Source organism: Sebastes umbrosus, chromosome 13 (assembly GCF_015220745.1).
Source record: "Sebastes umbrosus isolate fSebUmb1 chromosome 13, fSebUmb1.pri, whole genome shotgun sequence".
Taxonomy (NCBI): Eukaryota; Metazoa; Chordata; class Actinopteri; order Perciformes; family Sebastidae; genus Sebastes; species Sebastes umbrosus.
The window spans coordinates 15,716,900-15,732,061 of record NC_051281.1 but is presented as its reverse complement, the minus strand read 5'-3'; the positions used below and the strand labels follow the sequence as shown (position 1 = coordinate 15,732,061).

The following is a 15,162-nucleotide window of genomic DNA, read 5'->3' as shown; positions in this document are numbered from 1 at the left end:
CAAAATTTCTAATTTTACAGCTAAACAGTACACTACATGATGTTTCTGAAAACATTTGAGGAGAGAAATAGACATTACAGTAACAGAATATTGATTCATATTTGATCAGCGCTGCCTAGTGAAGGAACTGGCCTTCTACCTCCGAGAGGTCAAGGCCCAGTTACGTGCTGGTTAATCTTGTGTGACAAAGAGATTTTCCAAACAGACGGGTTAAAGCATAATAATACAATTTATTCCGAACAATTAATGTTGCATAAGTAAAAATAAAAGAGTTTACAGATATCTGGATCCAATCAACATGTCCCTGACAACATACAGTGCATGGGTCAGTTCGCGAAGTCTGAACCCCGAGCTCTCCCTGATCCAGTCTTTTATGGTTTACACAATATCAATAGTCATGAGGTGTGACGCGTGATGCCTCTGCTGCATTCCTCCTTCCTCGTTATCACCTTCTGGCTCCGTCCTCATGACCTTGGAACATAAAACATCATCTGCCACACTCCCCTCTTTTCTCACCCTTGACTCTATTCATAAAACATCCAATAGTGAGGCCTTTGTATGCATTTTTAGAGTATAATAAATCCAACAGATATTTTAGAGTATAATAAATCCAACAGACCCTCTTTTGAACTTAACTAAGTTCACCTACAGATAATGTTACATACAGATATATTTATTATAAGCATAGATAATGTTACGTACAGATGTATTAATTATAAGCATCATCACACAACCTCTTCAGGATCAACATCTTCACTATCCCCCACCATTTCCAGGAGACCCTGTCTCTCCGCTTGGAACATGGCCATCTGATAAGAAGGAGGTGCATCCGGATGCTTTCGTTGCACAGCTGAAATGATCACACGCTCAGTGAGGTGGCGAATGCATGGAATACAACAACAACCACATAGTACTAAGCATCCACACACAGCAAGGATTGAGGAGAATAGAGATACCACCATGGACTTCCATTTCCCAAAGGTACGGTCTAACCAGTCGTTAATGGGGCTGTTGATACCTGAGTCATCGTGCATGGATTCAGACAGCGTCCGGAGCCCCTCTAGCGCCTTAGTTACAGTCCCGTCCGGCGCTGTATTGTTAGGGATGAAAATACAACATGAGTCTTGGAACATTGAGCATACACCGCCTTTCTCTGCCAGCAGCATATCTAATGCCATTCTATTTTGGATCACCATCAGTGACGTAGGAGCCATTTGTTCAGCTAGTCCGGCAATTGCATCACGAGTTAGATTAGTCAAACGGAGAACATTATAGTGGATGTAGTTAATGCGGTCAACATTTTTGTTAGGAGTGATAGGGATCAGAGCGCTCATTATAGGTATGTTTTCAAAACCTGCAGCTATTTGGTCAGCTAGTTTATATTCATTAGGGGAGCTACCTCACTACATCATTCTTTATAATCTTGGTTTAGCCTTCCCCCCCTTGTAGCCCACACCTTCCACCCTGCTTCTGAGTGAAAGCATTGTCTATTGTTAAAGAGTTACTTGTGATTAGCCAGTTTTAGCAGAGTGCAGAGGCGAGGATGATAAGTAATGTATCTAAACTAGTACAGTCTGTGCTTTCCCAGGTTATTCAGATTTATCTGAGTACACAAACTCTACACAAGGGTCATGGTATTTTCTCTCACATTCCCTAAAACATTTAAAATACATGACAAATCACATGAAGAAAGTTTGTACAGAAGAACGAGGACAAGAGAGGTAAACACAAATGCTACAGCAAACGCTACTAGCAGTTTGCCGTACTGCATGATGCTTCTAGTTTGTTTTCCTGCGCGCAACTGAAAAACTTTTATCTGGGTGATCCTATTTTATACTGGTTTGGGAAAGGAAGTGAAATTTCTCTCTGGTGGATTCTCCCCACCCCTGGTTTCTCTTTTTTATCTATTTTTATCTATTTTTGTCTATTTTTGTCTATTTTAGCATTTATTCTAAGCAACAATTTTTAATACAATGTGATATATAATGTTTTTCAAAAACCACCTAGATGAGTCCACCTAAACAACCATGTTAGCCTGATTTAACTGTAAATACAGGCAAGACCTTGTAACCTTCTTTCCCTTATGTGTATCTCATCACAGTCACAGTTTATACAGTATATGAAAAATAAAAAATTATACGTGACCCTCTTTTCACGTAGCCTGGGCTCCTTGTGGGGCTGCCTCCTCTGCTTCAGGTCCTGTCCTGCTGCTGGAGCACTGTGTTAGGTGCCACCAGTTGAGTCCTTTTCCTGCAAGCTGCACAGCTGTTGCAGTTCTGGCCAGAACCTTGTGTGGACCTGTCCAACGTGGCTCCGACCACTTCCTCTTTAACACCTTCAACCAAAGGTGTTCCGGGGGTCCGGAGTCAGGTCCTGGAACGTCCTCTGTGACAGGGGTGACAGGTTTGTCACCTGTATAGGAGAGAGCTGACACAAGAGCATTAGCCTTCAAATAGTATGGTCTGTAACCGAGGTCAGGAAGGGGAGAGGGGTTTTGGGACGGCCCTGGGAAAGGTCGGCCACACGTAAGCTCAAATGGTGTGAGTCCTGTGATTGTGGATCATACACAGTGCCAAATTTGTGTTTTAGTCCCAGAGCCTTTTCAACAGATTGCAGGTCTTTATTTTTGAAATGTGAACCATTATCTGACCTGATCAATTTAGGAAACCCATGTTTCGGAATGTACTCATTCACCAGACATTTAATGACTGATTTTGCGTCCTCTTTTCCCGTAGGGTAGGCCTCAACCCAACGTGAAAATGCGTCCACAATTACTAGGAGGAATCTTTTCCCCCCAGCCCTTACTCCCATATCTGTAAAATCAATAAAGATTTCCTGTCCCGGGGCAGTGGGAGAAGGATGTTTTCCTGCCCTAGGAGTGATGGTCGGTCTGATGTTACATGTACTACATACGTCACACTTATTCAAGAAGTCAGTTATAGTAGCATGTTTCCGGGGAATCCACCAGTGGCGGAGATCTCGTAACATCTGTTTGTGGCTTTTATGGTCAAGTCCATGAGTCTGAGTCAGTATTGAGGACATCCAACAGGGGGGCATAACTATTTGATCTCCGTTATACCATATACCATCAAACTGTTCTATAGCTCCCTTATCTTCCCAGATGGTTCGTTCTGCTGCTGTGGCAGATTCCTGAGCTTGTATGATGGAGAAATCAGTTATCTCAGAACCGAGATCTGCTGTGGTCATGACCATCATAGTAGGTAAATACCCTGCCGCCTTTTTAGCGGCTGCATCAGCTGCTTCGTTTCCTATACTCTCTAAATCAGTGCCCTGACTGTGTCCTTTCACTTTGATCACAGCTACCCTCTGTGGTAACTGGATTGCTTCCAACAACTCTTTCATCAACTCCTCATGAGCCATAGGTTTATTCTGACTAGTCTTAAAACCCGCTTGCACCCAGCCAGACATATCTCTGTGAATTGCATTGCACACATACGCAGAGTCTGTGAAAATATTCACTGCCTTCCCTTCCGCTAACCGCAGAGCACAAACTACAGCCGTAAGTTCTGCTGCCTGAGCAGATTGTTTCCCATCAAGAGGTAACACATTATATGTCAGCCTTTGGCCTTCATATGTAAATGAGAAAATGTCCTGTAAATGATCTGCTAAGGGCAGGCAAAAGAAGGCGTTAGCCAAATCTATACATGTGAAAGATGTATGGGCTGGGGTGAGCATCAAGAGAGCAGAGTGGGGGTTCGGTACTGGTGTAACAGGAGTCAAAACCAGGTCATTGATGGCTCTTAAATCATGAGCCATTCTGTATGAGCCGGAGGGTTTGATTACTGGCAAAATGGGAGTGTTCCACTGAGAGTAAGATTTTCTTAATACTCCCGCCTTTATCAGTCCTTCAATCGTAGGAGAGATACCCTGGGCTGCTTCCACTTTATGCTTATACTGAGGTCTCCAGATAGGGCAGTAAGTCTTCATCTCGAAAGTTACCGGTTCCATGCTGCACCTGCCAACATCAAAGGGGCCCGTAGACCACAGTGAGGAAGGGAGAGTTGCCAACATGGAAGTGGCTCCTTCACCATCTAACATCTCCCTACCGTGGTGGCGTGTTAGTAACTCATGTTTGCAAAGACCTGACACTGCATTGTAAAAAGAGAGTCTATATATGTTAGAGGATGGTGAGATTGAAACCCCCAAAAGGGAAGTGGGAACCCAGTCTGTCAGAGCGACTGCTGCTTTAACCATGGGGCCTAAGTCTTTAGCCTGATGTTTTGGAGCTATGGCTAGGGACACATGGGGAACAGCTTCTTCTGACATGCGATACCATTGTTCTTGTGCTGGGGTTAATTTTACTGCGGCTGCTACTCCTGCTGGTGCTATATAAACATCTCTTACTCCTATCCCCCAGGTTGTATCTAACAGGTTCTGTTGGAACTCATCTTGATACATAAGATCATTATTTCTGTCATAATTCAGAGTGCAGTGGAGAGGATCGGGAACAGGGAGGTAAGGGTGTAGAGCCCTAATCCATGGTTGCCACATGTTGTAAAAGTCAATCAGAGGGTTTCTGTCGGCTAGCAGGGCCCAATATATGTCTGCACAGGGTGGTGGGGCATCAGGTGAGGTATCAGGACTCAACATGCACATGCGATCAGCACTGGAGGGCGAGGAGCACACCATTTCTTCTCCTCCGGGGAAACTCACTATCACAGCTTCTGGTGAACAATGTACAGAAGCCCCCAGTGCTGCCAAAACATCTCTTCCCAGGAGATCACGTGGACAATCAGGTGCATACAAAAAGGGGTGCTCCATCACCTGTCTCCCAAGCCGGACAGGAAGGGGAACAGTAAAAGGCAGTCTTTGTTCAGTGCCGGAAAATCCCAAAACGGAAACATAGTGAGAGGAAAGGGAACACAAAGGTTCAGCTAAGGTGGAGTAACGTGCTCCCGTATCCACCATGAACCATCTTCGCTTTCCGTTCACTGTCAACTGGAGACAGGGCTCTGCCAGCCCCTACCCCTCCATCTCCGTCGGGCACCCCTATGGGAACATTCCTGGTGTATATGGACCAGGTGGAGGTCCCTGCGCAGAGTACCCGCTGTATGCCTGCATTGGAGCTAGCTGTTGGTTTGGTGGAGTCTGTATTGTTGGCTGATATGACTGCTGTGGAGGCCCTCTCATCTGCTGTTGTTGTTTCTGAGGACAGTCACGTGCCCAGTGATCCGGGCTTTCGCAGATGTAACAACTGCCTCCTCTTGGTTGGGCATACCCCCTCCCCCTGCCTCCTCCTCTCCCTCTGCCTCTATTCCGGCCTTCATGATAAGGGGGCTGCTGATATGGGGCAGCTTGGTAAGGAACATGATACTGGGGTTGATACATAGCCTGTGACTGGCCCTGCAGTGGATAAGGATTCTGTGGCGGGGCTGGAGCTGGTGCTACATTTTGAGCCATCTGGGTATCTTTTTCTTTCCCTCCCTTTTTTTTATCTGTCGCACGAGTCCGTGCGTCTGCCAACTGTAATTTAGTCAACTGAGCTACCATCTCTTTTAATGACTCACTTTCCTCTTCCTCCTCCTTGGTTTCTGCATCCTGATGATGACAGAAATGTGTTTCCCATCTTGATGATTTTGCCCCTGCCATATCTGGATTCTCTTCCATCTTTCTCTTAACTCCTTCCGGAGCATGTTTTAACAGAGCTATTCTGAACAGAGACTGCTGTGATTCTTTATCTGGGTTCACCCCCGTAGCCCCCGCCCACTCTGTCTTTGCTCTTTCTATGAACGTGCGTCCACTCTCCCCGTTCTTAATCTTAAACACCAAGCTGTGGAGCTTGCCCGCTGGTATGGGATACTTTTGTCTAATAGCATTACCGAAGGAGGTAGCGTAGGGGTTAAAGTTCCAAAGTACCACCTAACACTTGAAACAATGGTGCCATAACTTCGTTTGTATAATCACTGTCCTGTGGGGTTGGTACCGGACTAGGGGTAGGAGGAGGATAAGGAGGGGGGTTGGGATGTGGGCCAGGTGGGTACTGCTGATGGAGGGACATGTAATGTGGCGGCTGGCTAGTATGTGGGTTTGGTGGTGGGGGTGCGCTAGGACTGGGTGAGGGTTTCACTAGTGGTTTTGCTTCAGCGGTTTTTGCGTGGGTGGCTTTCGTCTGGCTGCCTAAGGCTGATAGTGCAACCATCTGTATCACATTATATTTTACCAATATACTTGCCAACTCGTCTTCTTCCTTCCTCAATTTCCTCCTTACAAACATATTTCCCTTTTCTTTGTCTTCTCTTGCTTGCAGCAGCTTTCTATGAACCACCTGTATTAATGCTCTCATTACTGGCATAAATTTGGCTTCACTTCCCGTGGCTGGAAAATGCCCTTCCTTCACTGTCATGTTATACCACTCATCTAGGTCTTCAGTCTCTTTATTTCTAGTCTTGGGATCAAATGTACAGATTACATTGGTCCTGACTTTAGCCCATTGCTGTCCAAATGATAAACGGGGAGGCCCACAGCCACCCCGTTCCTCACAGTCTTTGTCAAATTCTCCGTCCATTCTGTCCAGTACTATTTCACACAGGTTTATTCAGTTTATGACAGTAACTAGATTCAGAGTAAATGGGTCGCTATGCCCCTCGCTGTGATCCTACCAACATAAGCTTCTACTGGACACTTTGATGTTCCAGCGATGTTGGCCCAGTATCAACAGTAAGTTTTAATTTTCCTCTGAATACTAGTTATTAATGTACACTCATACAGTTTTTATTACTAAACGGGCAGCTTTCCTCCTCTTAGTCTTTACCAAAAGGGCAGCTTGCTCCCCTAAATTAATTCAGCTTTCCTCCTTTTAGTTCTACTAAAAGGGCAGCTTTAATTCAGCTTTCCTCCTTTTAGCTTTACTAAAAGGGCAGCTTTAATTCAGCTTTCCTCCTTTTAGCTTTACTAAAAGGGCAGCTTTAATTCAGCTTTCCTCCTTTTGGATTTACCAAAAGGGCAGCTTTAATTCAGCTTTCCTCCTCTTGGATTTACCAAAAGGGCAGCTTTAATTCAGCTTTCCTCCTCTTGGATTTACCAAAAGGGCAGCTTTAATTCAGCTTTCCTCCTCTTGGATTTACCAAAAGGGCAGCTTTAATTGAGAAAGTCTTTACTTCTGCAACATTTATCACTACAAAGGAGATTCAGCACAACAAGAGAGATAATTTAGAGTAAGCCAATATGCAGAGTTCGATAAAACAGGTTCTGCTCACCTTTAAGATTTCAGGGATCCCTTTCTCTCTCTCGCCGGTCTGTCCGTCCTTTGGACACGCTTCTCAATGCCGAAGATCACGTCGGGGTCACCAATTGAAGGAACTGGCCTTCTACCTCCGAGAGGTCAAGGCCCAGTTACGTGCTGGTTAATCTTGTGTGACAAAGAGATTTTCCAAACAGACGGGTTAAAGCATAATAATACAATTTATTCCGAACAATTAATGTTGCATAAGTAAAAATAAAAGAGTTTACAGATATCTGGATCCAATCAACATGTCCCTGACAACATACAGTGCATGGGTCAGTTCGCGAAGTCTGAACCCCGAGCTCTCCCTGATCCAGTCTTTTATGGTTTACACAATATCAATAGTCATGAGGTGTGACGCGTGATGCCTCTGCTGCATTCCTCCTTCCTCGTTATCACCTTCTGGCTCCGTCCTCATGACCTTGGAACATAAAACATCATCTGCCACACTCCCCTCTTTTCTCACCCTTGACTCTATTCATAAAACATCCAATAGTGAGGCCTTTGTATGCATTTTTAGAGTATAATAAATCCAACAGATATTTTAGAGTATAATAAATCCAACACTAGTTTGACCGTTTGATCGGAGTTGGCGAGTGATTGACAGCTGCTCAGAGACGGCAGGCTCCAGCTCGGCTCTGATTGGTTGTTTTCCTCCGGTCTGTGAAATCTTACAGATGCCGTTAGGAGCCCCGGAGGACACAGAGGCACATGTTTTTTTTTTCAGATTACCCGTCTCATGCTGTATACTGTCAGGATATAGTTACTGTTTTATAATTTATTTATTTATTTTTAAATCACATTTGCTCCATTCCTACCCACTGCAGCTTTAATGTGTTCTATTGTATGAATATTTTCTCTTCTTTCTGCATACATTTCTAAATATTCAAGGACAGTAAGATGCTTGTTAGAAGTTGCAAATATTTATTGTAAAATGTAGGTTCTGAACATATCTCAAAAATCCAGATATCCCAATACAAAGGAATTAGAGTATAATAGAGTATAAAGTGCTTCAGGGAGGACATATTTTTGTAGGCCAAACAGGAAGTTAGAATCACTTTGGGTTCCCTCGACAAAAAAAAAAAGCCAATGGGATTTTTTGTTGATGTATATCGTAAAACAACACATTAAAATCTCTTCAGCTTGTGCTAACTACAGACCTCATTTCAGGCATCTACCTAAAAAAAAACACTGACTTTCAGACAAGTGAACCGGCAGTGCTAAAATGCTAACTCATTTCTGCGTTTTAGGACTCATTCCTGTAGCACTCTATAGAATATTTGTACAGTGTTTGTCAATAAAGTGTATTCCCTCATCACCTGAATCGTGTTATAAAGTAATTCACCATTATGTGCATGCGCTTACAACAATACATGTTAGAGAAAACAACAACAAAATACCAACTTAAGGTGCACAAGATAAAGTTATGTATGGAAAGATCAGTAAAAAATAGATTTCTTCATTTTGACTTTCTCTGACCAGTGTAAACTGGGTGTACATACATTCAACACTGGAGACAGTACCTGCTCCCAGTCAGTTATTTTGTAATCAGTCAGTCTGATCATCTAATTTGAAACTCCTCCTCCTGACATTCCCACTGGGCTCTTCATCAGATGGATCAGACAGGTCTGGAACTTCCTTGCTGCGCTCCTCTTCTCCCCCATTGGTATGCAGGGTATGCAAGATCTGCTCTTTGGGGCGTTTCCAAGACGGTCGAGTGGCAATCCAGAGGATAAGAGCTCCATAAACCACAAGCAGGAGTCCCAGCACGTTCACAAAAACGGCCTCTGGAGGCAAGTCCTTGTACTTTGGGTCTTTCCTTAGTGATGAAGAACAAAAATAAAGTTATACTTAAGCAGCACATTAACAGTTTTAAAAGTTTAATTTTTATAAACTATTATAAGCCTTTATTTCTTTTTTTTTAATACTTACAGGCTAAAAATGAGTTTCTCTGTGATGCCCATTAGTGCCACAGCTATTACACTGCCAAAGAGTAAAAGACCGCTGTAGACATGGAGGGGCATATACGCTGCTCTCCAGGACGCAGGTGTAATTGGTATCAGGTACATGCCAACTCCAAGGACAAGCTGCTCATTGAAGGAGAAAAAGAAAATCCACCTATCAGATATTGTACTAAATGAGACTATTGTTCACTATGACTTGACGTTTTAGGAAGAGTAAGTTGTTTGTCAGTGTGCTCTATATGTATTGTTTTGAACCAGTCCATAAAAGATTGTTAAAGATAGTAAATGTACAGTGGTTTGAAACATGCAACAATAAAGCTCATTTAGGTACAAAATGAATAGAGTTTATTTACCTGCAGACTGTAGAGAACCACAGCTATCAGGCCCACCCAGCTGTGCAGACTGTACATGTTGGGGATTTTGGCAGCATTGTGAAAGTCAAAAACGGCCACCAGAGATATGACAGCAAGGATGAAGGTTAATATGTGCAAGCCTGCGTGGATGCACTTCATCAACAACTTGCTGTAGTGCCAGGTCCAGGGGAGTCTGTAGACGATGATGGCTGCAGGAGGAGGTAACAGTGTCATTACGACAATTCTTGATGCAATTATGATGCATATTTTATACATTTTTACAACATTAAAAAACATTTTTCCCATAAAAAGTAGGCTCATCTGCCATTATGGTATTTGGTGTTTTGTTTTGTTTACTGTGTGGTTGAGTGTATGCTTGTGTATACTACTGTATACTTATATTTATGTTGTTTAGGCTGACATGTTTATGTCTATCTTTTTATATTTTGTCTTTAAAAAGGTGCTATTGACGACATTGATAACATTCAGCCACTAGGTGTTGCATTCTCCCTCCCTCGTTCCATTATATTTACTTCACAAGAAGTCTTTGGCAGGTACTTACCGTCAATCTCAGCCAGTTATCCATTTTTTCCACACTAACATAACCCAGAGATACCACATGATACCAACGTCATTTTACTATTGGCTCACAAACCTTGTTAGAAGTGGGAACCAACTGTCAGATGTTTTCCACAGATATAAACATAAATATTCATTTTGGACCCTTCAAAATTTTAAAAAATGATTAATGCACAATCATAATTATTTATTTTTTTCAAGAAAAGCCATACTTTTATTCAGCACCTTTCTAAAAGCTCTGTGGATGTAAAATATTTGTCTACATAAAAATGTTATAAGACCTTTAAATGTAAAGCACTTTGAGTTTACGTGTAATAATAATTTTAAAAAATAATAAAATTGGCATTACATTGTTTAAACCTGCAGTAGGCAGAATGTTTTTGGCATCATTGAGCAAAAAAAGACTTGAAACTTGACTTGGACTTGCAAAAAAATGACCTGTGAGCATCTCTGCTCTTTAGTTAGCACTTTAAGTATACTTGTCAGTATGAGCCAAGTATACATAGACTTTTAAGTATACTTGTCAGTATGAGCCAAGTAGGCCCACATGTAGACTTAAGTATACTTGTCAGTATGAGCCAAGTATACATAGACTTAAGTATACTTGTCAGTATGTTCCAAGTAGGCCTACACGTAGACTTTTAAGTATACTTGTCAGTATGAGCCAAGTATACTTAGACTTTTAAGTATACTTGTCAGTATGAGCCAAGTATACTTAGACTTTTTAGTATACTTGTCAGTATGAGCCAAGTATACTTAGACTTTTTAGTATACTTATTATAAGCCAAGGATACTTAGACTTTTCTGTATACTTGTCAGTACAAGCCAAATATATATAAGAATGATCTACAAACTTGTCAGTATGAGCCAAGTATACTTAAGGATACTTTTGTTAAGTATATTTCTGATAAGTACATAAAAAGTAAACTGAAAGTATACTCTCTTATTTTAATTTTAAAAAAAGTATACTAATTGCACACTTGAATAAACGTCATTTTGGTAAGGGTAACCACTTTAAGAAAGCACTACTATTTAAAAGGTGCATACTTACTGCAGTATGGTGCAAGTGCATGCTTCCTTGAGAGTAATTTGGAGGTTCACTTGTCACCTTTATAATTACGCACTCATTAGTTGGCCCTGAACTTCACCCCTGTGTTATAAAAGCGAGCCTTGTGTAACTCGCCCTTGAGCAATCTTTCAGTAGTTTACACATGTCTTATTCAAAACAACACCCACGTGGTGTTTGACCAAACTTTTTAAAGAAGAAAGACTCACCTATTCCCTGCACGAAAATAAGCCCGACCACCATGAGGAGCGGATGCCAGTTGAACTCAGCCTGTCCTCCGTCCCAGGCGAAGCCTCCTCGGTACTGGACAGCCCATCTGCACACGAAGATAACCGCGATGATCCCCACGGTGGCGGCGGCGATCAGACTGACCGCGAACCGCTTCCAGTTCTCCATCATGATGAAGGCAGTGTGGTGGTGGAGGAGCAACAGGAGCAGCAGGAAGACTGAGGACCGAGTTGATCCAGCAGCTGTTTTCTAAACTACAGCTCCTTCAAGTAGTGGCCGATGAGGAAGGACTTCAGTCACATGACTCAGCTGAGCAAATGTTTGGAGGAAACACGTTTTTCTTTTTTTTTAACTTATTTTTTTTTTTTTTTTACTTATTTTTTTTAATTTTTTTTTAAAGTTAGTTTTTATTGCAGTTTGAGCAACTTATACAATCATCATCAGATTATTTCCTACTGTATTTTCATTTTACAGCTGTCTCTTTGTTTTTACATAAAAAATGTCACAACTCAAAACAAAGAGAGAGAAACACACAAAAAAACAAGACTTCATCTTAAACTATCATTTCAATTGAAGTTATAGTTAAAGGTTGTTTTTTTTTTAACTTAGTTTTTATTGCAGTTTCAGCAACTTATACAATCATCATCACATTCTTTCCTACTGTATTTTCATTTTACAGCTGTCTCTCTGTTTTTACACAAAATTTCATAACTCAAAACTAAAGGGGGAGAGAGAAAACACACACACACACACACACGCACACACACCCACACACACACACACACACACACACACACACACACACAAAACGACTTCATCTTAAACTATAATTTTAATTGAATTCAGAGAAAAAGGGAGGACACATACTTAAACAATCCGGAGAATTAAAATAAAATAAAGTAAAATAAATAAATTTAAATAAAAATAAATGTGGTGAAGGGTCGGAGGTCTGGGAGGGGAAGTGTGTGGAAGGTTTTTGTTTTTTTTACTCAGTTTTTATTGCAGTTTCAGCAACTTATACAATCATCATCACATTCTTTCCTACTGTATTTTCATTTTACAGCTGTCTCTTTGTTTTTACACAAAATTTCACAACTCAAAACAAAGGGGGAGAGAGAAAACACACAAACACACACAAAAAAAGACTTCATCTTAAACTATAATTTTAATTGAATTCAGAGAAAAAGGGAGGACACATACTTAAACAATCCGGAGAATTCAAATAGAATAAAGTCAAATAAATTAATTGATTAATTTGAATAAAAATAAATGTGGTGAAGAGTCGGAGGTCAGGGAGGGGAAGTGTGTGGAAGGGTGGGTCGGTGTTTTATGGGTGTGTGTGTGTGTATGTGCTTGGAGAGATAACATGGGTCAAGACAAGGATACAAGTATGATCCAGGATATATACAAATATTCAGATCACCGATCACTGTATTAGTATGGTCATGGCAGGGCTCCACTTTTAATAAATATATCTTTTTGGAGTCTTAGGGAATAGGTTATTTGTTCCATGTGATAAATTTCCCATACCTTGTCAATCCATAAATTATATGTTGGGGGTTCAGGTTTTAGCCACTTAATTGTGATACATCTAATTGCTGCTGTTAGCAATATTTGTAAGATATATTTTTTGTAGGAAACACGTTTTTAAGCTTTTTATGGATACGGAAGAGTCTGTGACCAGTAAGCTAAAAAATAAATAAATAAAACGGGTTTGCGCTGTTACATGTTCTTATAACAGGTGCTCTTGACCTATACACACTGATGCGTTTGAGTGATACTTCCAACTTATGTTTTTACTATTACTGAAACTGATCTTGACCATTTTTTTTTCAAAGATTTTATCCCACACAAATAACAGATGCAAAACATGTATTAGTCAAACAAAATAGATATCATTTCATCATAGATATCATCAGATCTATTTACAAGGTTAAGTCCAAATTCCCTTCCCTATCCCCCTCCTTACCCACCGGGTCACAGGTTACAGAATACATTTAGGTGCATGAAGGAAAGATATACTATAAACAAAAGACAGGGGGAGAAATAATTAGGAAAATAACTTATAAAAAATAAAAATAAAATAAATAAATGAAAAAAAATAAAAATACAAATAAGATAAAGAGAGAAAAAAGAAGGGGGGGGGGCTGCTCACTACTGTAATATGACATTCATGTTTTCCACTCTACTCTTCGTCAAGGGCTTCCTGCAGAGAGTCATAGAAACCCCAAAAGGGCCTCCATATCTTAACAAAGGTTTGAGAGGAACCTTTCAGCGTGTATTTAATTTTGTTCTAGTTTTAAGAAATACATAACCTCTTTGACCCAGTGAGAAAAGGATGGAAGAGTGTTTCCATTTTAGGAGAATCAAACGTCTCACAAGGTGTGTAGTAAAACCAACGACAACACAGGCCTTACCTGGTAGGCGAGCACTGGATTCCTTTGGTATTAAACCAAAAGGGGCACAAATTGGGTCCGGGTCGAATTGGGTTCCAAACATCTGACCATTTTCTTTTATTATTGGATATTCTTTTATCAGTGATTTTTTGCCTGTTACTGTAATGTTTGATTCTTTGTCTGTACTGTTCATAATCCTCCAGTCCATGTATATCCATGTAGTATTCATTTCTTTGCACTATTTGTATTGTTTACAACTTACAGAACACTTGACTTGTATATAGATGTTTTATTTTATTTCTTATTTTATTGTTGGTCATTGGTGTTTTTTTTATATATATTTATATAGTAATTATATTAGGGCTGTCAATCGATTAAAGTATTTAATCGCAAATTAATCACACATTTTTTATCTGTTCAAAATATACAGTACCTTAAAGGGAGATTTGTCAACTATTTAATACTCTTATCAACATGGGGGTGGGCTAATATGCTGCTTTATGCAAATGTGTGTATATATTTGTTATTGAAAATCAATTAACACAAAACAATGACAAATATTGTCCAGAAACCCTCACAGGTACTGCATTTAGCATAAATAAATATGCTCAAATCATAACATGGCAAACTCAAGCACAACAGGCAACATCAGCTGTCAGTGTGTCAGTGTGCTGACTCGACTATGACTTGCCCCCAAACTGCATGTGATTATCATAAAGTGGGCATGTCTGTAAAGGGAAGACTCGTGGGTACCCATAGAACCCATTTTCATTCACATATCTTGAGGTCAGAGGTCAAGGAACCCCTTTGAAAATGAACATGCCAGTTTTTCCCCGCTAAACTTTGGCACAAGTTTGGAGCGTTATTTAACCTCCTTGGCGACAAGCTAGTATGACATAGTTGGTACCAATGGATTCATTAGGTTTTCTAGTTTCATATGATGCTAGTATCTTCACTCTGTCTTTAAAAACCTGCTACAACCTCCAAACACCGATTGCGTTAATGCATTAATGAAATTAGTGGCGTTAAAACAATTTTGCGTTAACGTGATATCTTTGACAGCCCTAATTCATATATTTATATATACACCTATTTTTTCCACTACTTGTGTACATAACAGTCCTGTCTATTCCTCACCTGTAATTGTACAGCTTTGTTGTCCTTGTTCCTAGCTTTTATTTTTTCTATTTCTGTGTAAGTTCGTTGAGAGAGTTGCATAAAACCGTCAAACTCCTTGTACGTCCTGGGCAAATAAAACTGATTCTGATTTCCGTTTGATGTAAACTTAGCATACTTGTAAAGGAGGGCTCAAGTCACCCAATGTGTTTTTTCA

The 15,162-nt window shown here is 40.6% G+C and overlaps 1 protein-coding gene across 1 annotated transcript; it reads right to left on the bottom strand.

Moving 5' to 3' along the window:
* Positions 1-8,150: 8,150 nt before the first annotated feature.
* LOC119500512 (cytochrome b reductase 1) lies at positions 8,151-11,829 on the bottom strand. Its single transcript, XM_037790265.1, has 4 exons — positions 11,415-11,829; positions 9,561-9,769; positions 9,176-9,330; positions 8,151-9,062 (listed from the first exon to the last, which is right to left on the bottom strand). Exons 1-4 carry the CDS (start codon positions 11,602-11,604, stop codon positions 8,792-8,794), a joined length of 825 nt encoding a protein of 274 aa, XP_037646193.1. The 5' UTR covers positions 11,605-11,829; the 3' UTR covers positions 8,151-8,791.
* Between the last annotated feature and the right edge of the window lie 3,333 nt (positions 11,830-15,162).

What these genes read in the sequence shown, in the direction of transcription:
- LOC119500512 (XM_037790265.1), bottom strand. Translation starts at nt 11,604, where the DNA reads ATGATGGAGAACTGGAAGCGGTTCGCGGTCAGTCTGATCGCCGCCGCC. An exon ending in TATTTTCGTGCAGGGAATAG is followed by an intron (nt 9,770 to 11,414) that starts GTGAGTCTTTCT and finishes CTCCTCCTGCAG; the next exon opens with CCATCATCGTCTACAGACTC. An exon ending in TGGTTCTCTACAGTCTGCAG is followed by an intron (nt 9,331 to 9,560) that starts GTAAATAAACTC and finishes TTCAATGAGCAG; the next exon opens with CTTGTCCTTGGAGTTGGCAT.